Raw genomic sequence first — 26960 nt, 5'->3', positions numbered from 1 at the left:
CCAGCGCAGCGTTTAGCTGACTAGCTGCGACGGAATGAGTTGAGCTAACGTCAATCTAGGTCAGATATAGCCGGAAAGACGCAACCAGACAACACGTCTCTTCCAGCGGTGCGGCCTGTGGCTTTTTTTTTTTTGCGGCTCATTTTCCCAGCAGCAGCTCGCTGCAGTGGAGAGGGGGATGCCCTGTCCTGTTTCGGCTTCACTCGGCAGCTGTATTGACTGCTCCACTGCTCCACTGATGACGCACTTACAGTGACACTGTACTGTGGAACAGCTGTGGTGCGTTCAAAGACACCAGGGAGCAACCGACCCTGGTGCGTTCAGGGACACTATAGCCCGTAACTCAGCCACCTGAACCAGCATAATGGACAAGAGGGCATTTCCACATGCTGATGATCAGGAAAATGCTGGAGACAGTGCAGCCTAGCAACTGGTTCACCGCCATCATCGACCTGAAAGATGCCTATTTCATGTCGACGTGACATAGTAACAGGGAATTTCTAGGCTTCTCCTCTCAGGGGGTGGCTTACAAATACATTAAGCTCCCCATCAACTACTCGCTCGCCCCCCACACGCTCAGTAGATGCATCACACTGCAAGCGTTGTGCGAGAAGGGCATGAAAGTTCCTTTCTACTCAAGACCTCATGGTCATGGAGAGATTGAAGCGTTGAGTGATCTCCACACAGCCCTGATTTTGCACCTCAACAGCCTGGGGTTGCGATCAATTGGGAAGAGAGCTCCCCCCAGCCGCTGCAGCGAACTATCTTGGGATTCTGCTCAACTACAACACTCCAAGAGCATATCTGTGCGCGTCGCTTGGTGGTCCACAGGCTGCAGCAGGACAGCTGCTGTTGGGCCTCAGGGCAGTAGTCCATCCGGTGGTCCCTCTGGGCTTGCTGCACATGCGACGGCTACAATGTTGGTTTGCCAGCCTGCATCTGGACCTCAAGAGGCAAAGGTGATGCATGGTGACCCCCCCAGCCCCCCCGCTTTCAACTCTAGTGCAGAAGGACCTGCGATTCTGGGGGTCTCTCACTGTTTGGCAGCGTGTGTGCTGCTCGGCAGGGTGTCATATATGAGTCTCTCACTGGATGTGGCAGGACCTGCCAGGAGAGTGCAGTGAGTGTTGTGGCTCCCAGAGGAGAGCTGAGGCAGTGGCTGACCTCATGTTGAGGGCTGGCCCCCAACCGAGCGGGTGGAGACTGCACAACAATGTGGTTCAGCAGATCTGAGCTCGCTTCGGGAGAGCGGAGGTGGATCTGTTTGCCAACACCCACTGCCTGGTTCTCAATTCAGCCACAGAACAGCCCACCCTTGGGGATGAACGCGTTACACACGCCATTGCCAGAAGGGCTGCTGTTTGTGTTCCCCCTCACGCCATCTCATCCCTCCAGTTAGGTGAGGCGGGAATGATTGTTCGTCATTCTGGTAGAAGTGATGAAGCCTACAGTGACAGAGCCCTGGCCTGTACCTCTGGTCTAGGGGGCTCTGTCTCAAGGGTGAGGCTTCATATGCACAATGCTGGTGTTGGACCAGTCTCTCTAGGTTTTTCTCTTAATATTGTGGAGAAGCAGACTCAGGCTGGTCTATCTGCTGAGGTCGCACAGACCATCCAAGCAGCGGGCAGTCTCCACCACGTCTTGCTGTAAAGCTAAGTGGTTGGGCTTTCAGCGTTGATGCATTGAGAGGGAGACGGATCTGCCTACCTGTTCGGTGGGATCCGTTTTCTCTTTCCTGCAAGGTCTGATGGAGAACGGGCTGTCGCGCTGCAGCTATCTCTCCTGTCACAGGGGGTTTGGTGACAGAACAGTCTTCACCCACCACCTCGTGATGCGCTTTCTGCAGGGTGTGAGAAGACAGCGACCAGTGTCGTGTCTCTCAGCGCCTCAGTAGGACTTGCTGCTTGTGTTGGTGGCTCTAATATCTGCACCTTATGAGCCCCTGGAGCAGTCCTGCTATCTCTTGAACAGCCCTGCGCTTTGCTCTCACCTCTGCTAAGAAGGTGAGTGAGCTGTGTGCCTGTCGGTTCACCCCAGCTGCATGCTAGTTCTTGGTGTCCACATTGCAGCCAGATTGAGACAACACACCTTTGTTCTTAAGAACATAAGGAGAATGTTCAGGTCCAGGACAATAAAACTGGATGCTTTCAACCCCCCTACCCCACTTAGGGTGCAGGGGGGTGAGAGTGCATCTGTTGTGTCCATGTGTGCTAGGCTAACGTCCTATGTAGAGCACACAGCCCCCATTCGATGCACTGGTCAGCTGTTCATCTGTTTCAGTGATAGTGCAGTCAGTAAAACCCTGTCCAAGAAGAGCCTGGCCAGCTGGCTTTGTGAGTGAATCTCCCAAGCCTGGACACGGACGGGAACAGACCCACCCTTGGCGGTGCATGCACATTCCACTCAGAAGTGTGGAAGTGTCTACGACCCTTTTTCAGCGGGGTGTGTGTCGAAGAGATCTGCACAATGGCATCTTGGCCCTTACTGTGCCCGTTTGTGCGGTTCTGTCTCTTGGATATGTCGGGCTCCTTCTCGGGATCCAGCTCGCAAGTGCGACCTAGGATCTGAAAAGTGAGGATCTAGTGACTACTGGGTGTAGGAACATACACTGGCAGTGCCCGACGTTCCAGTGAGAAGTCAGGGCAGTCCAGGTGTTAATGGTCAGGCCAAGCCCCTATTGGTCCAGCGACCTTCTCAGGGGTGATGTGGTGGTCGGGGCTTTGGCCGGCCTGTGGCCAACCAGATTGGTGTGGTGGACTTTGGCTTGTCGCGGCTAGGCCGGACAGTCATCGGGCTCCACCCACTGTACCCATAGAGTCCAGTAGAGGGCGGAGCCTGTGTGAGAACAAAGGTTACGGTATGGTAACCCTAGTTCTATAGGCACAGGCGGAGCCCTCTACCGATGAGCCCTGCTGCTCTGATGCCATCTGCTGAAGAGGGGGTCGGATACTGAGGCAGTAGGGACCATGCTATTTATACGTCACGCACGTACCGGTAGCAACGTCCTATTGGTCAGCTATGTGCATGATAAAATGTCAGTGGGCAAGTGCATGCGTGTGAGGTAGTACCCATAGAGTCCAGTAGAGGGCTCCGCCTGTGCTTATAGAACTAGGTTCGTTTTCTTTTACATGCATTCATTAACTTATTTCATATGAAGCACAGCACTGTCACTTTAACTTAACTAAAATAAACTACATTGTGAATTATTTGCAAATAATTCCATGATGCATCGATTACTGTGTGTGGAACAATTACTGATACAGTTAAATGATGAATGCTCCTCTTTGTGTCACCTGGTAATTTATATTCAACTCTTTTCTTCTCTGAAATAAGAAGACAAACTGATGAGCAGTTTGGGAATTTGTATCTTTTTTCTTCTGGGTAACATTTTAATTACCTAGTTGTCAAACTGTCTCTGTACCAATGTCAGCCGCCAGACATTCCTGTGCGTTTACTGGACTTGGCAAGTGGAGAATATCAGCATCAGTGACAAAGCAAAAAGAAGAAGAAAAAAAACTCTTCTGCATTTCAGCAAGTGTACAAGAGGACAAGTTTGATGAGCTGCTTGGGCATTCACGTCTGTTTCTTATGCTTAACATGCATCCAAACACAGCTTTTTGGCAACCCAACAGAGGAGCAGGCGCCAACACCAGATGGGGTAGCGGAACGAAATGTTACCGGAAATATGGCTATGCCGCACAAAGCACAACATGAACCGAGGCATTTGGCAGATGAGTGATGATGTTCCTGAAATATTCCAGTAATACAGACTGCAGCTCCAGATGTGATACCACAAGATGAGGGTCCAGCACAGAGGACGCACACTTAAAATGAGAATGAGAACACCACTGCTGTCAGCTGTAAACTCTGTATCTCAAGTTTTCAGAAGGAAAGGACATTTCACTGTCTGAGCTGAAGAAAGACATTCATTTAAAGAAAAGTGAGGAAATTAGTTTATATATATTAACAGACCTTTGATAATTAGAACAATGACAACATGTTTGAGTTCCAGTGTGTACTATTTAGGAGGATCTATTGACAGAAATGCAATATAATATGCATAACCATGTTTTCAGTGGTGTATACAGACCTTACATAATGAATCATTATGTTTTTATTACCTTAGAATGAGATATTTATATCTACATACACCGCAGGTCCTATTAAATGGACGCCACCATGTTTCTACAGTAGCCTGAACGGACAAACTGCCCTACAGAGTGCGTTTCATCACTACGCTGAATGCGTATGAAGAGGAAGAAGAAGCAAGTAACGTTAGTAGCAGTAGTAGTAGACTGGTTTATTAGAAGTCAGAAAAGAAGATAAATTTGGACAAATGGAGACCCACACATTTTATTTATCACAAGACCCGACCGAGCGTGTCAGTCACAGTAGTTCGGAAAGGGAGGGGGTGACTGATGGTGCATTCATGTGTTGTCTGAATAATCAGATTCTTTTTTTTCCTCCTTAAATCTTAACCGCAAAAAGAGAAAAAGTGTACAAGAGACATAAAGAAGTATATCGAAGAAGAACTTTGACTCATTCAATATTCATTTCACATTCAATTCACGTGCATATAAATATTTCCCAAACATGTAATTAATAATATAGTTATACCGATTAGTTTGCTGTCCGTGTAGAGTGAACTAGATGTCTGTGTGTTGTTTATATGCTCTGATAATGCTAATCCAACACATCTTTGTAGTAGCATCTATGTTGACTCCACATTCAGACTTAAGAGCACATGAACACACACTGAAGCTGGAACCATCTTCACAATTCAGGAAATGGGACTATCCGAGAAGCACATGAATGCACCATGAACCGCTGGTTGCAATTCGTAATGCTCACCACTAGATGCCACTAAAACTTACACATTGAATCTTTAACACTGATGACAATAAGATCATTGGTTCACAGGGAGAAATCAGACTGGTTAATGGGAATATGGGTAAGTCAAAGTCACATAAAGTTGTGATGGGAATATGCATGTAACATACATTAAGAAGCGGTGAAAGTGAACCAACACACTAAGGTTGTGGGCCAAACAGTGGTAATGTACAGTAGGCTCATCACTACGAGCGACCCCTTTCACATTACTTTCACATTGTCATTTGATACATTGTTACATGTTACATTGTTGTATACATTTCAACCCAAGAACAACTTCTATTGAAAATAAAACTTTTCTCATGATATAAAACATAAGGTTAGTTATAAAGACAGACATCAGAAATGGGGCACCCTCATGGGTTAGGGTTTTAGTCAGAGTTGACCTTTGTTGTCTATTTCTTTCCTTCATTTCCTGTCATCTCTCACCTAATACCTAACCACTAAATCTGCAAAAAAAATCTCTCCTTAACCTCCACTGCACAATGTCTATATTCTGAGTTCTTCTGAACAAGACAGTACCACTGACAACATAATATTATACTGTTGGTGGTCAACCAACAACAGCACATTTTCTAACTGAATCTACACAGTGAATCTAATTAAATCAGCTCAACTCGTTACACAACATTTCAGCACCTTTAGTATAGCCCTGCAAAATGAATTACGAATCAAGCACAAGCCTCTCTTTAACAGCTGCACAGCATGTCAGGCCAGCTTTCACCATCAAAGAGCCATAAAACTGAGCCTTTAATGGCAGCCACAGTGGCTGAGAAAACGGGCGTTAGCGGCGGGTGAACAGACGGCATCTGACACGACAGGTTAATAAACGTTGGAGCCCCTGCCAGGATATTCAGAGTGACTCTACGCTTCTCACAGACTAAACCGACCATATGAATGTGGGCAGGAGGCTGCCAGCCAGTCAAGGTAGAAGGCAAAGGGGGCTTTTAGAGAGACACTTCCACATTTGAATAGATGACTAAATTAAGACTCCGTGGTGCACAACGGACGATACAGGATGTTTTCAGGGCCAAAGCTGGCACTTTTTTATCGAGAAGGACCAACAGCAAATGAGCTCCAGTTCCTGGATGGCCAAAAATACATGCAGAGAGGGGGCCAGAGGTCAGAGCCTTCCTGCCTTATAAAAGACCAGAAAAGCTCCAGGTCACTTTCAAGATACAGTAGTTTTCTGTTTTTTTGACAAAATCATGCCTATGTGCTCGACAATCACCAACGGCTGCATTCACACACACATTCACTTGGGCAAAAACATAACAGGCTTTCAGCAGGTTAATGCTTAATTTATCAAGACACAAATCTAATTTCCAAAAAGTGAAGCTCAGCCACACTCACTGCAGCGTCACCCGAGCTGACAGCAAGGTGAGAGCAGGTCCAGGTAATCCTGTCCGGGTTACTCGAGATAATACAATTTTCCTAGAAACTACTGAGATCAACGTGTGTGGATGAGAAACTTTCCCCAACTTTTTCCAAAATTCCATTCACCTTTAATTTACTTTAATAGACATGTAAAACCTGAACTATCCCCACGGTGAACGGATCCTAGTACATCTATCATTGTTGCAGGGGAGCCAAGTCCCCTCGAACAAGGTACAGTGAGGTCAGGTGGGTTTCGACTCAACTCAAGTGAGGATCTTCATTGCTGTGGGCTAGGAGCAGCTCTGACCTTGGTAAGGTGGCTTCACATCAACAGGGCCTTGAGTTTGCTGTGAGAGTAGTAGGAGGTTACGGAGTGAGTGTGTGTGTGTGTGTGTGTGTGTGTGTGTGCGTGTGTGTGTGTGTGTGTATGTCTGTCTGTGTGTGTGTGTGTGGGCGGACGGAGGAGGATGAACACAATCACAGGAACAGCTGTATAGAGCTAATATCCTGCCAGAACTTAAAATAATATGTTTTACTGTTGCCCTGCAGTTCACATTTAACAAGCACAGTGTGGTTTGCAAACGCAAAACACCAATAACAAACGAATGCATTTTGTTTTGCACATGTAACCAGCTGCTGCCGAGAACGTACTGCACGGTCCTGACCCGAACCAACGACCTAAAATTACAAAAAACTATATCTTAGAGACATAAAAATCACTTGATTGTGCTCTGGACTAGGGCTGTCGTGATAACCGCAAAATTGTGTTGTTTTACTGTTTATTTTAAAGGTTAGCTAACTTTCCATTAGCATATTATGCGTCTAATGTGGCTAGCTAGCAGGCTCAGCGATGTTAGACTAACATAATCCTGGGGGACAGTTGAGAGAAACGGTTAGCCTCATTTGAAGCTCACTAACGAGCGTTTGGATGCCTGCAGTTGTTTTTCATGTTGCTTTCTGTGGAAATTTAGTTATAATGTTACCACAGCGCAGCGGTTAGTTGTGGACAGCCATTCTGCTCCACACCGGTGCGAATGGTGTGTATGCGCCTTGCTGCGCTATGTAAATTGACTTGATAGACGTGCCCTGAAGGTAACAATATAGCTAACATTACGTGTGGAAAAAGACACGGTCAAACTAGAAAAAGGAGTTTGCTTGGCAATGTTATTGACTAGTACCCAGCAGCTAGCTTGCTCCGACCATAAAGCTGCTTTTAGCGGCTCGCTGTGCAGTGAGGTGACAGATACAGACACTCTTACTCTGCTATATGGCACCAAATTACAAATAAATGCGATAATGCCGCGCTGTTGAGCCCCAACATATTACCGTGGGGGAAATTACTTCATTGCAACAGCCCTACTCTGGACTGACAGGAACTATTGCTTTTATTGTGGACACCTCTGTCCACAAAGAATACATGTTGACAGGGGTGTTGAACACAGGTGCTCATTGGATGTCCATTTACTTACATACATTTACAGCTGATGATAATATATGCATATATTTGTGTTTAAAAGAAAAAAGTAAAAAGATAAGGCAAGAGCAAACTGTGTTATCTTTTCAGTAGACTGGCAGGGCCTGAAATGCAGATGCTTCAGTGTCTTTAGAGTTTTGTCCTCCCTAATGGCTTCTGCAGACAGCCGGGGCCAAACATCTCATTTGCATAATTCATTTCACTTCAGAGCGCCTGACAAATGCCTCCAAACTCGTCGCCTCTCTGTGAAATCTGAATATTTCTCCAGCTCTCCCACAGAGTGCCGATTCGGCGAATTAAACTAGGGGAGTAGTTTCTTTTTTTTTTCATTTTTCTTTGCAGAGAGGAGGGATGGAGGAAGGGCACCAAATTAGGCAAAAGAAAGATGTTGGAAAAAGGGCAACGGCGTAAACTCCTCACAAAATAACTGTTTCACTTTTTTGACATCATTCTTTCTTCAGCGGTTGCAGGCATGAACGCTAAACTCCAGAGAAGCAACAGGCTGTTTTTTCCAGTGTAGCTGAGGTCCTGTTGTTCAAAGCAAAGCTGCATGATGAAAGTAGATGAAATGCTCACAGATGCCCAATGGGCTGTTCTATAGGTATCTGTCTCCATCTAGTGCTACAGTACAATAACAGCAACGTATTACACCAGAAAGGGTGACAAGCAGCAGATCATGCTGATCATGGATTCATCATTTCTACACAGGTTATAAAAATCTACTGCAGTTTTTCCCCCTAGGATGGAGTTGTAGCAGCGGAGGTGAAGCAATTTTTTTTTTGTGCGCGTAAAGCGTAGTATGTCTGAAGAACCCCAACACAACATGCCTCAGCAGCATTGCTCTTGTGTCCATGATATTTCAGTGTTTTCCCATAGTTTAATGTGAGCTTTAGATTAAAAGGTTAAAAAAAAAAAGCTAGAGAAGATAATAAATAAACAACACCCAAATATCAGTCTACTGGAGGAACTATAACCATTATATTTGTGGAAAGTGCTTTGTTTGGTGGTTTGGTTATGATGCTCTCCACAGTGTCTGTGAAGATTCACCATCTCCACAGTGATTAGACATTTATGGCACAGCATGTTTTGGGCATCAACCCATAAAACCCTGTTAATATGACCTCAGAATCATTATAGATACGACTGTTCATGTTTGTCTTTTGTGTCTTCATTTTACAGCTTCTGACATTTATCTGTAGACATTAATATGAAAAATGGGCAACATGAGAAACCTCCTCCCTTCTGAGGTGCATTTTATTTGCACATTAAAATCCAAAAAGGAACGTCTCCTCATTAGCTTAAAAGGATTAGTTTGCATCACTAATTTGCTTTGCTAACCTCAGCTGCTCCGGTCACCACCGTCCTTTTTTTTTTTCGACCACTTTTTCCGACTCATCTGAAAACTGAAAAATAATTTAGGATGAACCAGTCTGTACAGGACTGAGCAGCAGACTACACCAGTTTAGTCCAAGTTTGTACCTGATCTTCTCAACACTGGGCAAGTAGGTAGTAATAAACTACAGCTACCAGTTACCTGAAGTTACATACAGCCATAAAACGAAGGAGAGGGGAGATGTTAGCTAACTTGGCGCAAACTAATGGCAAAATAATCGCGTTCACCGTCACTTTCTGCCGCTCGGACAATCAAACACTCGCTGCGCACCTCCTGATTCAGAGTTACGCTGGTCTTACTACAGCACCTGTCACGTAGATGTTCTTTGAATAATGAGGAGAGGAAGCGAGCCGAGTGATGAGTGTTTCCGGGCTCGCATAGTGTGTCAGTAAAAATTTGTAGCGCATTGATATATTAATGAGTGGGGCATTTTAGTAGAGGCGGTCACATAGGGAAAACACTGTACTGAAAATAAAACATTTCTAAGTTATTCAATTTTGGTGGTGGCATGTCTGCTATGTTTTGAACAGATAACGGCGAGGCGGGGCAGGGCGGGGCGAGGCGGGGCAGTGGGGGAAGGCGATCAGTACTAATCTTTACTCATTACCATTGACGGCAACATTGCCCAGCACCATTGCTCTGAAAGTTACTCCATGTATCATCAGCTTTACAGTAATAAAACCACACAGCAATTTATCCCACAAAAGGCTGGACAAGTAAAGAAAACAGATTTGATAACCTGAGTGAGCATCAAGCCTTAAATAAGTAGTGGTATGCAAAGAGAAGAGAACAGCACACAGCCCCCCCCCCCCCCCCCCCCCCCCCCCCCCCAATACAATACAATACAACACTTTTGTTTCACAAGCAAGGACTACGTCACAACAATGTGTGATTTAGAGACGAGACGATGGTTTGCTAATGGTCCTGTGGTGGCAGGAATGTGAGCTGCCCTGAGGATGAACCGATGTATAGCGGTATTCATGAGTCTGCAAAGGAGTGAGGTTCTGACAGAGGAATGGGATCGACTGTGTGGAATCTCTACGACTGTAGTGTTATCTGGGTGGATGAGTGTGGACTCGCTAGACCCTTAAAACCCCCAAAGATGGCGGCTGTGACGACGAGGTAAGTTTGTGAGTGCTGATGAAGAAAACTGGACTCTGCTGTCTGCTGTTGTGATTGAATAGTGCTGCTACGCAGAAGGAGCAGACACTCTTGCAGTGCAAGAGTGCAGCCCCGGTGTTTAATGCAGACCATCGTGCCAGCTTGATGAAAACTGGCCTGCCCTGTTTGTCAGTTCCCTTTAGCATGGGGACATTAACAGAAAGACGTGAGTCTGCGGGCCTAGGGATGATGTGAGATGGTGGCGTGGCGGGTGAGAAACAGTGAACACTGCGGTGTTTCGTGAGGAAAAAAGGGGGATATGCCTAAAATGCAAATGATTCTATTCCATGTTTATGGAACCAGAATCGAGTGACCATTTCCTGTTTCTGTAAGAAAAGTAGGTGTTGTGGTGATGCCTTGTGGCGTACCTGGTGCCGATGCATTTGATTCGTGGCTCGTAGGAGCTTAGTTGAGGCGGAAGGAGACTCCTAGCTGATCCGTTTACTTCTTCGAAGTGTGAAGATAAGAGAGATGGAGGCACTAACGGATTGGCCACCCGGAGGGTCAGGATTTACTGGTGGCCTGAGGGCTGTTTGGCCTCCCGTTAATTATCCACTTGACCAGCAACCGAGATAATATAGCAAATTAATTAATTAATCTACCTAGCACATAGGATGTGCACGTGGCCATATGTTTTAGCGTTTGTGTGTGAAATGCCTGACCAGAATTATTGTGCCAGTCCACCCTTGGTTGGAGGTGCGGATGGTGACAGGGATGGTTGGAAGGATTAAAGTAGATGACATCTACTAATACTGACACTTCAAGAAAAGGCCGTCAGGAACATGGATCTCGAGTTAAGTTAATCGCTGGGGACATGTATCCTTAACGTATGGAAGGATGCAGAGGCTGAGACGGTCTGAAGTGAATGGTGAGCGTCTGGCTGTAAAGTGGGTTCCTTTGGGTGTTAGGGAAGGAAGGGAGTGGGGAAGGAAGGGAATGGGGGTGGGTGGGTCAAGGACAGACCAGTTGGAAATGAAGGACAAAGCTGAGGATCGCCGATTCGGGTGAGGCCCATTGAGTTGTGAGCGGCTCTTTTTGCTGCGTTGACTGCTTGGAGAGAGAGAGGAGCAGAAGCCGTATTGCTGCAAACAGCGGAAGGAAGGGATGATGGATGAAAGGATCTGTGTGCACGGGAGGTGACTGCAGCCTGCGAACACGTGGATGAAAAGAAGGCAGAGATTGCCTGAGACATGTCAGACACAGAGGGAGCAGGCACATGGGGAAATATGACCTGATCCCCGCCAGGGGGAGCTGGAGATGCAAGCTGTGGCCGTCAAGGCCCTGTGATGTCATGCGTGATGCCACTGGCTGTGGCCAACCCTGGCGGAGACCCGGAAGCGCACAAGGCTTGGTGTTTGTTGTTGCCTGAGTTTTGCTGGAGGCTATGTTTCAGTTGGAGGGAATGCCTTTCCCGTTGGAGGCGGGCGACGGTCCAGTCTCTAATGTCGGGAAGAGACGGCCGCGCTGTGAAGAGTAGCCGGTGTTTGTCACAGGAAGAGGAAAGTAGGTGTTGATGCCGACTCCCGCGATGTCCTAGATTTCCTGACCTCGCTGACTGAGGGGGCCTGAGAGCTACAGGGAGTCAGGGCTATCTCGTTGGAGAACTGGAGATATAAAACAAGCGGGGCAGGCTGAGCGGAGCGGTATATGTAGCCTTGACAGGTGATTGGAGGTGTGGTTGAGGCGTGGCCCCGCTACCGAACCTATAAGTTAACAAATAAACTTCAATTAACTTCTGTTAGACTGCTGCAGAATGCGCTTGTGTTTCAAAGGGAAGTGGTCTGTTTTTGTTCTTTTGCAGCTTTTGAGTGTTTGATTTAAATATTAAAGTGTTTGTTTGTGTGTACATGTTCACTTCACCCACACAATAATCAACTTATCTGTTCTTTCTTATTGATAAAGATAGCAATGATTACAATAACACTACAGTTTAAATTACTTAAACAGTATTGACACATTCTGCGATGGACTGGCGACCTGTCCAGGGTGTACACCGCCTTTCGCCCGATGTCAGCTGGGGTTTGCTCCAGTCCCCCGCAACCCTGTACGCAGGATAAGCGGTTGACGATGGATGGATGGATGGATGGATGGATGGATGGATGGATGGATGGTATTGATTTTCTTTCATTTACTTCACTTTTCAATATAAAATAGAGATATCGTTATGGGAAGCATAGCAAAATTTACAGCAACAAATTGTGCAGCAATATAACGGCATTAGAAAACACAAGAGCTATGAGATCACACCACAGATTACAATGAAAAAATATGTTTCTGTTATCTGTATTTCAGACTAACTGCACTAGTGATTAAAACTACATACATTTATCTTCAGTATTCCATTACATTTATGACAGTAATTGCCATCATGGGAAAGTACAATGGCGACAACACAACTTGATAGAAATGCAACACAGGAACATGAAGCAAACAACAAAATTCAAAATCAAAACACAGAATCGAACCCACTGCCACTGACAAAGTCCTGTCTACTTCAGCTCGCACAACTCGGCATTGTCTCCTCCAGAAAAATGAAGACCAAGTCCAGCATAGAGAGGCTGAGTGAATGTGGTCTGAATTCTGTGGAGGAGAGTCATGGTTTCATCCACGTTGTAAAAGGACAGAGTACCTGCCTTGTGATCCAGGAACACTCCTACTTTGTGGGACCGCTTACCTGAGATTGGGGTATTGATATCGTTATGTCTAAATTCATATTTAGCAAGACAATATAATGCCCAAGACTTTGCATTGTGTCCAAATGCACATTCTTTATAACTCCCTGATCTGCTTATATCCTTGTATGCAACAGCTATTGTGACAAGTGCATCCCACTCCACCTCCCAGTAACAACGTCCAGTCAGACTCTCTCTACTCAGGACCTGAGCATTGTGAATGAATTTAGTTGAGGAATCATAATGTGAGAAATAGTCATTTCTCATATGTGTTACTTTACGGTTCCCCTTAGATAACATCATCCAGGGGTGTGCTGTGTTGCTGTGTATATCCAGTGTGATTTGACATGCATACTGTAAGAATTCCTCTCTGGTCCTCAGTTGCTGTGGCAGTAAAACATCCACTTTTCTCCCTGTCAGTGAGATGTCTGTCCATTTCTCACTCAGAGCGTCCTGTAGTCGGTCTCTGACTTCTGACACAGACGCTGTCACATCCTCAAAGTAGCGCAGAGGACGTTTCTTGATGCTGGATGAGTCTGTAGATTCACTGAGTGCTGACACTGAGGGGCAGTTGTGTAGAAACTGGTTGTGATCCTCTGTGTGTGAGAGCTGCTTCAGCTCAGCGTCTTTCCTCTTCAGCTCAGTGATCTCCTGCTCCAGCTTCTCCTGAAGCTCTTTGACTCGACTCACTTCAGTTTCCTGCTGGGATCTGACCTGCTGCTTCACATCAGAGCGTCTTTTCTCCATGAGACGGATCAGCTCGGTGAAGATCTTCTCACTGTCCTCCACTGCTTCATCAGCAGAGCGATTGATAGCCTCCACCTCCTGCTGAAGCACCGTCACATCTTTCTCTCTGTCCTGGATTCTCTGCTGGATGTTTTGTCGACTCACCTCGAGCTCTCTCTGCCTCTCAGTCCTTTCTGCTGCAGCTGAGAACATCTTCATCACCTCATCATGACGAGAGCAGATGTTCTCCTGGAGCTTCTTGAGGGGCTCCACCAGCTTGTGTTTCTCAAAGGCAGGAGATTCAAAGTGAGGCTGCAGGTGTTTCTCACAGTAAGAGACCAGACAGACCAGACAGGACTTGAGGGCTTTCAGTTTTCTCCCAGTGCAGACATCACAGGCCACATCTTCAGGTCCAGCATAGCAGTGATCAGCAGGAGCAGCTTGGAGTCCAGTCTTCTTCAGTTCCTCCACTAAATCTGCTAACATGGTGTTTTTCAGCAGGACAGGCCTCGGTGTGAAGGTCTGCCTACACTGAGGACAGCTGTGGATTTTCTTCTCCTCCTCTTCATCCCAGTGGGTTTTAATACAGTTCATGCAGTAGCTGTGTCCACAGGGAATAGTCACCGGATCCTTCAGTACATCCAGACAGATGGAACAGCAGAATTTCTCATGGTCCAGGAGATATCCTCGCTGCGCCATTTCTCCTCACTGACAGCAACTGAAGTTTCACTTCCTCACAACAGAAATAAGTCTGTGTTTGAATTCAAACAATGTTCCCTAATGTTTACTTGCTGATATGTGCCAAATGGGCCCTTGTAAGCTCTTCTCATCATGGGTTGGTTACACCTATTTGCAAACTGCCAAATCTGTAAAGAATAGGAAACAATAGCTGTGTTTGACAGCAGGAAGAAGAGGGAGGGACTATCAGGTTATGATTCGTTTTAAGGAAGTGGAGTGTTTTAAAGTGGCAGTGTGACCATTCAGTGGTAAAAATAAATAAATAAATAAAACCATTAAATAGAATAAAAGGTGGCCACAGAATGCACATATCAGCCAGCACCTGTCTAGGTCTTTATTGTATGACTTATGACTAATATACCATCTCTTACAGTCATACAAACGTGACTTTTCCAAGAAACAAACTGCTTTTGTGAGACAGTCAAGCTTGAAAGATATACCCACAAGCCTCACAACAAAATGTTTACAGCTTTACAGCTGAATTTACTTTATATAAATATATCTAATCCTGGGGATATCAACAGTTTTGGTTCTGGGGAGCATCAGACACATGTTAGGTAAACCTATGATTCATTTGTCAGCACTTCATCTGTTCTGTGTTTTCTGTTTTACTTTGGTAAATTCGTCCTTGTGTGTTTCCGTGGGCAAGTTCTTTTGTTATTTTGTAGTGTTTGGTTTCATGTATCTATGTCTAGCTTTGTTTTCTGTCTGCCTTGATTCCTAATGTGTGCCACCTGTGTTCAATTACCCGGCCCCCTCCGTTTATCTGTTCTTGTCTGTTCATTGTTTCACATGTTCTCTTATGTCCCTGTCTGTGGATTACGTTGATCACGTTGTGGATTACAGGTGCACGTCCCGGGTGTGTCTGTAGAGACGCCCCCGGACGCATCTCATACAAACCTGAAGTGCTAGGCTACGTTTGTGTTAAAGGCGTTGACAGCCCCTGAAGCCCCTTACCATGTCCATCTCTGGGGTTTGTGCCTAAACCTAAGTCAGTGACTTTATGTTTAACTTTAAGTGTTAGCCTCCTTTGTGTTTCTGCAACATAGCAAACTGCTGCGTTTCATACGGACGCTTAAGGGTACCTTTAGCGTCAAATAACTATGCTTTGTCACTCTGTCTGAAGGCGTCGTAATGACACACTGAGATGAGAACGTGGGGGAATAGTGTAGTATGTAGTAAATATGTACCTGACAAAGACGCAAAGCTAATTTTATGGCTTATTTTTACTCTTCCTCTTATAGTTATAGTTACTTGATTTAGATGTCCAGATAGACACAAATAAAATGTTCACTTAATCTCATTGACCTCTCTTGCAAGAAAGACCTGAGAACAGATTGTAGAAGAAAAAACTGCCAGACAGAACAAAAAGGACATTCACCAAATAGAACTGAAGATGAAAGTTTATATTATTAGGTGTTATGGTGGTGGAGAGCATTGTATTTCTTACATGTTGGGTCAAATTCTTCCATAGGTTTGAAACTGGATTAAGATCTGGTAATTGATTGTAAAGGCAGTAATTTATTACAAAAGGTGGTGGCCAGAGCATAGTAGTGTCTTGTTATCTGCACATGAACACAGTTGCACAACAAATAATTAAACAAAATGCTACATTTGAGTACATCTGAGTACAATTTTTGTGTTATTTTTTAGGGGTGGAAAGACGGCACTGCTCTGGTGTGTTTGATTGCTGTGCATGCATGTAATGAGATCTGTGTGTGTGTGTGTTTGTACCTCTGTTGGAGAGCTTCTCCAGCAGCGTCCTGAATCGCTGGACTACGGATGGGGAGACATCGTAGGTGTAAACCTCCTTCACCGGAACAGAGTGACACCTCCCAAACATGCCATCTGTCAACGCACAAACCGACTTTAAATAGAGAATCTAACTCACTTTTGTATTTAGCATTATACACTTACGTCACTGAAAGGAAGTTTCTTTAAATGGCTAAATATGATCAACCTTTACCAACTGACTCCACTTTAATTTTCATGTATTTATTCTCCGTATTTGTATCTGCACTGACATTTATTCACTCAGTATCTTGCCCAAGGATACTTTGACATGGAGGAGGAGCCAGGGATTGAACCACCAACCTTCCGATTAACAGGCAACCTGCTCTTCCTCCTGAGCCACCATAACTCTCAAATTTGTCTTTGGTACTGTCTTAGGGACTGTAAGCTACCATGGCAGAAATTAGAACAATATTTCACACATATGACAAATAAAAAATAAGGAATAAAAAGTGTTTAAATAATGATGATAAAAGATAAATAATATTAGGGCTGAATGATATGCAAAAGAAAAATTGCATATTGAATAACTGAGATTATTTTCAAAGATACTGTGATTGTGATATGAGTCTGGATTTTACTGGGAATGGTAATCTTGGCATTTAATTTTTAATGAAAAAAAAAAAAGATCAGATTTTTTCCTGGGGTCTGTACCAAACGAGCGTGTTCCCTTATGTCTGGATAATATAATGTGTAGACCCTTCAGTAGCACCACAGTTTAGAGCTAATTTAACAGGTTAAAAAAATCTTTTAATTGTGATTATTTTGGCTGATTTTGCAATTGTGATATGATCTGTGATATTGGGGGGAATGATCATTTTTACATAATTATTCTCATTCTTGTTGAAAAACATATTTAAATGAATTATGTTGTTATTTTTGCACCTCTGAAAATTGCAGTAGGTCATATTGATCGATTTAGCAAATATATCAAATTGTTCAATCCTGTTAAATAGACGCCACACAATACTTCTCCACACAGTCACACAAGCATTTCTGTGTGAAAACATTTGCACCAAATCAAATTAATTTGAATGCAATAGTCGCAAATTTGCATAATCAACTACTTAGGAGCAAAATGCATAATACAAAGAGAGAGAGAGAGAGAGCGAGAGCGAGAGAGAGAGGGAATAATGATATAAGAAAACTTTTTAAAGTTAAGATTACAGTTTTCATCAGCAAATTAAAATAAAGTAAACACATTAATATAAAGCACTTATTGTCAGTGTTGAAATGAGAGTGTGCCTGTACTCACACCAGCATCAGCAGGCTGGCTTGGCTTCTTTTATAAACAGGCTGATGCAATCTGGAAGTAACCTAACCAATCACCTCAGTCAGTCAGCATCCTACTTGTATTCTAATGTGCACACACCTGCACAAAGTCTGTATACGAGCTTGTTTTGGAAAACGATCTTACACAAAGTATTTCTTATTTCTCTGTACTTTCAGTATGAACTCTTTTACCAGCAGTGACATGTTGGATATTCAGTGAAAAACAGAACACACACAGAACACAGAGCAATAAGAGACGACGTGTGCCCCCAGTGATTTCACCAACACACTCATAACCTGGTCAGTTCACAGAAACACATTTTGGTGACAAATCAAATACAGATCCAATTTTCAAAAGACAAATGCCTTAGTGAAACTGATGATGATCCTCCAGCCCGTTGCACTGACAAACACCCGACAAGAGCTGTCACAGGAAAATTATAATTGTGTCCTTATTTTATTGTATTTGTACCATTGTGTCATTTCATCAAACATAAACATAGATTCTATGACACAGTCCCACCAGAGTGTGACTTTTCACTCAGTCATACTTCCTTTTAAAACACCACACAGTGGGCGGTGTTAATGCGAGCTGAAGGCCGGCAGGAGGCTGTCTCAGAAAATGATGCCGTGGTTGGCGAAATTGATTCAAAGGACAGAACTAACAACTACCTGTTGAATGTACACCATAAAGAATAAGTTAGCCTGTGATGCAGTAACTTTTTGTTAGAACGAAACTCAGCACCCTGTTCTTCTATTTGAATAAACTGCAGCTGCACATTGAGGTTCAACTTTACTAAATGTGACGTGTGTTTGTACCTGCATATACACAACAACAACAAGAGCTGTCACATCTGCTTATTCAGATTGTTTTTGCCCCCATTCTTCATAAGCTGAACTCAAAGATCTAAGACTTTCTCTATGTACACATAATGTCATGCACGTGCAGAGGGGGGTGCGATGGGTGCTTGAGCACCTGCCCTTTTGCCCTTTGATGCCCAAAGTGCCCTTTTGTAAATGACAAATTTAATTAATTTATTTATTTTTAAATCTCTAAAGGCGCTTTAGTGAAGGCCTTTCACCTGATGACCTCATCCGTGACGAGCCTCCCGTTCACACACCGTTAGTGATTCAGCAGCTCTGACTACAGGACACCTTCGATTCCGCTGGTGAGGGGGGTTTGCTGCAATGTGAGGTATTGTATTTTTTATGTAATTTGACTAAAAACCTTTCACTTGAACTAAGATTATTACAGTAGCTTAATAAAAAACGTAGTGTGCCTTAAAATAATTACAACAACATTGGTAAAGCAGGCTTCTACTGATACTTATTCCTCCGAATTATAGCCTACTTATCAGCCCTTTTAAAATGAACAGTATTAGAATAAATTTAGCCTACATTTTAACTGTGTTTACAACAGCAAACCTACAATATAAACTAAATAACTGGAAAAACATATAATAATGTCAATGTCAATGCAAAATAAAATAATATTCCTGACATCAAAGTAAAGAGTGTAGAAGAAATGGCCCTATTAGATTTCAGAAAAAGGTATGAAATGTTAATCTGTGAGCATCTCCCTCTTATTTTCTCATAGCAGTCAGCCTTGGCAGCAGCTGCAGAACTACAGCAGGTCAGTCATTCTGAGCCAGTCCCAAACACTCAACAGTCTTTACATCTTGTCATGGTCACATTTGTTTAATTAGCTAATATACATATATACAAACTATGTTTGTTATAATATCTCTTGTCACAGATCACCACCTGTAGTATCAGCAGCAGCATCCCCAGCAACCCCTCAACAGCAACTGTTCGCTGTTAGTTATGTCAGCCCACAGTGTTTTAAAGCTAGAGTATTCCCCGTGTTTCTTTTTAAAAACCATGTCACAGTATCTGCTGATGTATCGATACAGAAGCATCAGTATACGCATATCAGCAAGGAATACAGAACGATATATTTCTGTATTGATATTTTGAGAACAGCCCTATTTAAATCCTTGTTCCATTTGCCCCTTTTATACACCTACCCTTCCAAAGGTCTCTGCACGGCCCTGCATAATGTCATGCCCAGCTCTAGCACTGAAGGTCATGTTTTCGGTTGTCAGTTGTGCATGTGTTTTTTGTTGGTGCTTGTTTGCTCACATTGTGTTTCGTTTCAGGTCCACCTCCTCACCTGGTTCCTGTCTGCCTCCCTAGTGTGTGTGATCACCCTTCCCTGCCCTAATGTGTTCCACCTGTGCCCCATTGCCTCCCGGCTCCCTGATCTAATTGACCCAGCAACAGTGTTCCAGTGTATTCCTAGAGTTTAGTTTCCCTGCGTATCGAACCTGTGTTTTCTGACCTAGCTACCAGCCTTTTCACTCGGTAATTCACAGGCAAAAGTACAAAGTGTAAGCTAAATAAACTTTCGTCACCCGTGCATCCAGGAGTTCACTGGATTCATCCTTCCGTGTGGCAGCCCTGATACAAAAGGCCTATTTCTCTCAAATATTGTTCCCAAATCTGTCAAAATCTGTGTCAGTGAGCACTTCTCCTTTGCCGAGATAATCCATCCACCTCACAGGTGGGGCATATCAAGATGCTGATCAGACAGCATGGGTATTGCACAGGTGTGCCTTAGGATGGCCACAATAAAAGGCCTTAGGATGGCCACAATAAAAGGCCACTCGAAAATGTGCAGTTCCATCACACAGCACAATGCCACAGATGTCACAGGTTTGAGGAAGCGTGCAAATGGCCTTTTATTTTCGACTTTTCTGTATTAAACCATGACCACAATCTTCCTTAAGTGCTGCCAGTGCCTAAGCATAGTAATGAAAGTTCAGCAACGATGTAATCACTACCGATCAGATGTTTCAACATTTCTGGGAACTGACAGAACATTTCGTTATTATGTTAACAGAAAACGTAATCCAAGCTGCATTAAGTTTTCTTCCAAACAACTGTTCTGTTTCAAATAAGTTGTATAAAAATGTAATTTTTCCATGCAGTGTTTCTGTTTTTTAAATTACAATTATTTGCTATAAATTCTTTTTATCCTCTGCTGTAAAAATAATTTATTCAAATTGTATGTTGCTGTCTGTTTATGTGAGTGTGCATTCCTCACTGCATATCTGCATGTATGACTGTGTGTGATTGCATGTATGTGGGAGAGTGTGCATATTGCATAACAGCAGTTCTACATGGTAATTCGGGCCTGTCTATAAATAGCCTCTGCATCCCTGTGGTCGTCTCAATCAAACCGCAAGCTCCATTTAACAGGCAGCTAAGGATGGCCAGCGGCTGGTCTGCACTGCTGTAATTACTCTAAAATGCTTCACTGAGTGCATATTCTGTTGTTTACAAATGAGACAGAAGAGTGAGATGTGCTGTGGGTATACGAGGAAGGGTGAGGAAGATGGGAAAGATTTAGAAAAAGGGAGCTGGATTTTTGCAAATTGTAATGCTGAAAATTAGATTTGGAAATTGTCACAGTCACAAACTTCCTCAAAATTACAAAAGTTTTTATTTTGCTTAGAGCTGTTTTTGGTGCTGAATAATTATGTACGAAATAAAGATTAATGGTTTTGTTAAATGAGGCAGCCCTGCCACAATATGATGAAATACCTCATTGTAACACAGTAACAAGTATACTTTGAACGAATGGAAACTAAAGAGTGTTGGAAACAAATATGTTCATTCCTCAGCCTCAGAGCTGAAAACAGACTGAGAAAGATTACAAGACTCTTCCTTTGCTTCACTTAATACACTTGCATCTCTGTGTTTTCCAGGAACTTAATCTGAATCATCTCTCATAAATTAACCCATCTAGAGCTACAGTATCAAAGCCAAGATTCAAATGTAATTATTAACACTGAGCAACAGAGTGGCCGAGACGTTTTAAATGTGGATGTTCCTCAACAGGACCTCTTGGGTTTAACCCTCATGTTGAACCCTGCTGAAGTGCTCGAGCAAGAGACTGAATCCTTCCCAGCTCAGGTCAGATTTGTTCGAAGGTATTTCCTGGGAAAAGATGACCAATGAGACATTTCAAGTTGCCATTCCTCTAATGGCTGCTGAGTGGTGGCTAGAAAACTCAAGACTTGAGAATTTGAGTATGTGGGAAAACACTTCAGTTGAAACACACAGTACATTTGTTCTACGACAGACAGCTACAAAAGCTAATACCACTTCTGTGTGCCCTGGGCCCTGTTTCAGAAAGCAGGCTTAACAAACTCTGAGCTTAACCCTGAGCTCTGAGTTGATCGAGCCTGAGATGGGAAACTCTGTGTTTTCGGTTCCAGAACAGCTGATCGGAATTAGTTCAATCAATGTTGAACCTAATGGCAGCGCGTGGGTGGGGATGAGAAAAAAACAACATCAATGGCGCTCCGATACTACGATTCACCATGGCAACGGGTAAAGAAAGTGCAGAGCCTCCATTTTAATCCAGTGGTGCTAGAAATATGAATGCGTGCCAATGCAGACCATGAAATTCATATTAAAAAACAGGAGTGGAGGAAGGATCAATATTAAGCATAGCTCATTCATCATTTACCAGACTTGAATTTCCTAATGAATGATAAAAGTGCTAGAAATCTCCTAAGGCCTATTACATTCGATTTTTATATATATTTATAGGCTACATTCATTTTTAGTAGACTGGATTATTGTAGGCCTCTCTAAAAGCAACAGCAGCTCATTCAGTGCCGCTGCTAGAGTTTTAACCAGAACTAGGAGTTCAAGGTTTTGTTGCTCGTTTATAAGCACTCAATGGGACCACTCAGGTCAGATACTGGGCTGCTTGCAGTTCCCCTCATAAGAACAAAACATGGAGAAGCAGCTTTTTGTTTTTATGCTCCTCATGCTTGGAACAAACTCCCAATATACCTGAGATTGGCTAGCACCGTACAGTCTAAAGTCAGGTCCTAAAACATTCCTCTTCTCTGAGGCTTTTTAAACCTGTACAATCTTATTCATCACTAGTATTTATTTGACCAAGCTTTTAGCAAAGTTTAACACATTTCTCTTTTAATTTTATTTTTTTAATTGTACTTTTTAATATCAATTGTCTTTTAAGTATTTGAATTAAATTATTTGTTCTGAATTATTTCTCTATTTTTATTTGCTTGCTGGTTTGTAAAGCACTTTGAATGGCTGCAGTTTTTAACAGGACGAAGTGCAGGTGGACAAATATAAACATAATAAATTTGAATCAAACAGATCAGACACAGTTTACTCATGGACCTGTGATTGTAAAGTCACAGTCCGACCCAGTAGGCTATTATTTTTTTTGCAGTGGAAAATGTGTCTGTCCCGATCCTGTCCTGAGTGCTGTGTTTTTGGGTTTTGATTCTGAGGGTTTGGTTTTGTGCCTGCATTTTAGTCCTGTCGTCTGTTCCATTTGGTTTTGAGTTTATTCATTTATCAGTAATGTATCTGTTATATAGTATATGGTCTTGTATCCAGCCTTTGTGGTCTGTGTTGTTCTGTTGTCTCGTCTCCCTTAGCCACCCTGTCTTATAAGTTGGAATCCCTTTTGCTGTGCTATTAGTTTGGACTTAGTTTTAGTTTGTTTGTTACCTTTAGTGTGCATCCTCTACCTGATTTTACTGTCTGTCTGGTTATTATCTGTCAGCTGGTGTTTAGTGGTGTTTTGGTATTTTCCTGATTTCAGTTCTGTTCCAGTCTCATGTATTAGTTTCTGTACCATCATGCTTGAGTTCTGTCTTCTTCTCTATTTATGTTCTCTGCCAGTTTCATTAATTAATCTGATTTTGTTCATTCTGCTCTAGTCTCTGTGTAGCCTTTATTATTATTATTCATCCACATCTTACTTAGTATCTGTCTTGTCTTGTATCTTAGTTCTTTGTCCTATACCTTTGTTCATGTCTTTAGTGTTCACTCCTGGGCCCTGTTTCAGAAAGCGGGTTTAGTGAAAACTCTGAGTAAGTTGGGCCTGAGATGAGGGAAACTCTGGGTTTTTGGTTTCAGAGAGCGAGATCAGATAAACCCTAGGTCTGTAACCCCGGCAACTTATGCTGTGAACCTAACCTGCTTGGGAGGAGGTTTACTTTAACTAACGCTGAGTTTCTCTCTGACTCCTCCCCTCCTGCGGAGCTTGAAGCGGCCGTCTCACACCATTTCATTTCCTCAATTATACTGTCGATATCAAAGCACATATTGGAACGCAATGACGTCTTTAGAAACATTGAAATCACGGCTAAATAGGCCATTCGTTTTCTTTTTTTACCCAAACATGATCTTGAACATCTGTCATCGATGTATGGACAGAGAGTTATCTTTGGACATCGTAAATTTATCCTCAGCACAGAATAAAATCTATAAGCTACACTGTTCTTTATAACACAGTGACTCTGTGGACATAAAGGCAAAAAATTTAGGCCTACTGTGCGCTACAGTGCTGCAGTTTAAAGTAATCTGTACAAAACTGATCAATGAACAGTGACCTTTATTGTAGTCGCACAGATTTAACATTCCTATAGTAGTTATCAACTGGATATGATAAGAATATTTCTAAGTGAGGATGACTGGTGCAGCTGAAACAAATAGGCTAAATGTTGTTTAAAAGTGAGTTTTTCATTATCTGGTGATTGTCGGAATGTGTTTTAACAGCATTTCATAAAATACAAAATGAGCAAGATTGTGACATAGACGTATTAAACTTCATAGTCAGTTTGAACCTAGAAACATTTTACATTACAAAAAAAATCATTAATAGACCTACTGAGTCGGACTGTCATTTACGATCACAGGTCCATGAGCAGCCTAAACTATGTCTAATCTGTTCGATTAATATTTTCATCTTCAGTTATTGTCACCGGCATTTACTCCCGTCAGGTTCCAGCTGAATAAACAGGCCTGTAGCTATTTAAAATGAATAACAGGCTGGAGGAGAATTCCTGCACTTTATCAATCATTAAGGAGATTCCAGTCTGGTAAATGATGAATGAGCAATGCTCTATAAAATGTAATATTGTTAACATATCGATCCTCCACTCCTGCGTTTTAGAGCCAATCATGGTCCACGTTGGCAGCATTCATATTTCTAGCTCCACCTGATTAAAATGGAGGCTCTGCCTTTATTTACCCATTGCCATGGTGAATCGTAGTATCGGAGCTCCATTGATGATGGCTTTTTTTCATCCCCACACACGCGCTTCCATCAGGCTCAACATACTCTGAGTTGATTGAACTAATTCTGATCAGCTTTTCTGAAACAGAAAACTCTGAGTTTGACAGCTCAGAGTTCTTCAACCCAGAGTTCAGGTTTACACTGAGAGCTTGTTGAAGCTGCTTTCTGAAACAGGGCCCTGGTCTGTGTACTTCTGTGTTTTGCCCATGTCTATCTGAGTTCTGTTTTACCTTAGCTTCTGTCTGTGTTCCTTGTTGGTGTTAGTTTATTTGTGATCTGTCTGCCTGTATTAGTTTATTTATATTACTCTGATGTTTAGTGTTGAGTAACTTGTGTTTTGTCCCCCCCCCAGTATCTGCCTGCCTGCTAGTCTCTCTTTTCCCTGCTGTGTCTCTGCCTGTGTCTCGTTAGCCTCATGTCAGTAACCTGTGTTGCTCCCGCCCTGCAGTCCATGTGTATATATACCTGGTGTTTCCGTCTAGTTTTTGTCGGGTCATTGCAGTGTTTTTGTGGTGTGACGAAGCGCTGTCTGTTTTGGATATCTGCCTGTAATTCTGTCGGCCTGTATTTTGTGTTTTCCCTTGCCCTTGTGGATTTCTCTTGGGACTCAGCCACTTTTGTTTGTTTCATTAAACTTTTGAACTGTACCTGCTCCGCACAACGTGCCTCACCACGACAAACTGTGACAGTGTCTAGGTTCAAACTGACGGGGAAAGTTGTAGATCTACTAGTCTATTTTACATAAAAAAAATCTTGCTCATTTCATAGGCTATTTAATGAAATGTGTTCAAAACACATTAAGACTATGCATCGAGTATTGATATATATATGTGTATATATATATGACAGATGATTGTTCATTGAACAGTTACAGCTTCATACAGATTAGTTGGATTTTAACAGTGATTACTGCAGTAATGTAACCCACGGTAAGTATTGTAATGTGCACAGAATCACAGTGACAGTAACACCACACTCAGTTTTCATGGTTTCCAATAAAGATGCACCAATCCAACATTTTGTGGTTCTAATTAGCAGAGTTTCAGGAGCGGGACCACACATCAAGCACGTCATCGCCAGCATTTCCATAAATACCCACACGTCCTAAGTCCTCCCCTTCGCCCTCATATCCTGCATCCCTCTCTCCCACCCCTTTCTCTGTCCTGCCTCCTGATCTCCTTCCTCCTCTCCATAGGTTTATAGGGGGTCCGTCGTACCCGGGTGCTACGGCGGATTTCCCTATCGTAGCTTCCACAACGCTTTCTAATGTCTATTCAGCTACTGCAAGCTTCATACATCTTCTGTTCGTTACTCAATAAATCATTTAATCATACCTGTTGATTGTGGTCCTTGCTAGTGAATCTCTCCCTATACAAGAACCAATTACCTCAACTCAGGATCTGCCAATACCAAATCCCCATCAGATATGTTACCAGTGCTCTGTCTTTCCCAAATTAAAAATCAAAACCTCTGTATAAAGTGACATTTCAACCACAGAGACGCAAAATTACCACATCGTTAAAGATAGCAGCTATCGCTTGATCTGATTTCCTATTAGAATATTTTATGTTTATTTGGCATTCTTTTATTACACTGAATAAATGTCACCGCTGGTGCCAGCAGGGTAACGGGGTTGGACCCAAATGCAGACGCCTGAGGCAGAGCTGATGCAGTACAGTCATTTTATTGAACACACAATGAGGCACAAAGTCTTACAGGATGGTGAGGCAGGCAAGGGTCAAAACCAGAAGAGGTAGTCTGAACAAGCAAACAGATCTAACAAGGAACAGGCAAGAAGGAATCAGCGGTTCACTGGCACAGCCACTGACCTGAGCCCAGCAAAGAACAAAAGAAATAGGCCGGTTTATGGCTGATGGGGGAACGAGATGCAGGTGGGGAGACGGATGAGGAAGACGTGTGGCGAGTTCAATCTCAAAATGTTTTGCTCCGGTTTACGACATGTTTCCTCGAAACGGTGTGCAACGTTGCGCAACCGGCTTCAAGGTATGTTTTCTCCCATTTGGTGGCTGAGGTGTTAACCAATCAGCTGCCACAACTTTGTAAATACAGCGGTGTTAACAAGGCCGTAAAACTCAGCGCCCTAGCGGACACAACAGTGTGTTCAAGGCACCGCCGTTTCCGGCGTTCTGCTACGTTTTGTCAGCCCAGGTATGCGAATGGGCGGGGCAGTCAGGTGACAAGGACAGGTAGGAAAGTACGAGGACATCTGGTGGTACGGCAAGAGGAGAAAAGAACAGGAGCTTGAGACAGGGACCGAGAGCAATGTGGAGGGTTGGGGATCAAAAAGTGGTTGACAAGGAGGAACTGAGG

General features: G+C 43.3%; 2 protein-coding genes across 2 annotated transcripts in view; both read right to left on the bottom strand.

The window, feature by feature from the left end:
* The window catches only part of LOC119901698 (receptor-type tyrosine-protein phosphatase N2-like), a 232331-nt gene that overhangs the window by 175646 nt on the left and 29725 nt on the right, over positions 1-26960 (bottom strand). Inside the window, exon 3 of the mRNA XM_038717285.1 lies at positions 16166-16279. Within this exon, the coding sequence (XP_038573213.1) occupies positions 16166-16279 (114 nt within the window). The remainder of the gene's footprint in view (positions 1-16165; positions 16280-26960) is intronic.
* LOC119901699 (tripartite motif-containing protein 16-like) lies at positions 12471-14561 on the bottom strand. The gene has a single exon (XM_038717286.1). It carries the CDS (start codon positions 14390-14392, stop codon positions 12785-12787), a length of 1608 nt encoding a protein of 535 aa, XP_038573214.1. The 5' UTR covers positions 14393-14561; the 3' UTR covers positions 12471-12784.

This window comes from Micropterus salmoides, unplaced genomic scaffold (genome assembly GCF_014851395.1).
Source record: "Micropterus salmoides isolate LMB-PRFRI ecotype aquatic unplaced genomic scaffold, ASM1485139v1 Ms_hic_scaffold_14, whole genome shotgun sequence".
NCBI lineage: Eukaryota > Metazoa > Chordata > Actinopteri > Centrarchiformes > Centrarchidae > Micropterus > Micropterus salmoides.
The sequence above is the reverse complement of the archived record's forward strand: the minus strand, read 5'-3'. Positions and strand labels throughout refer to the sequence as shown.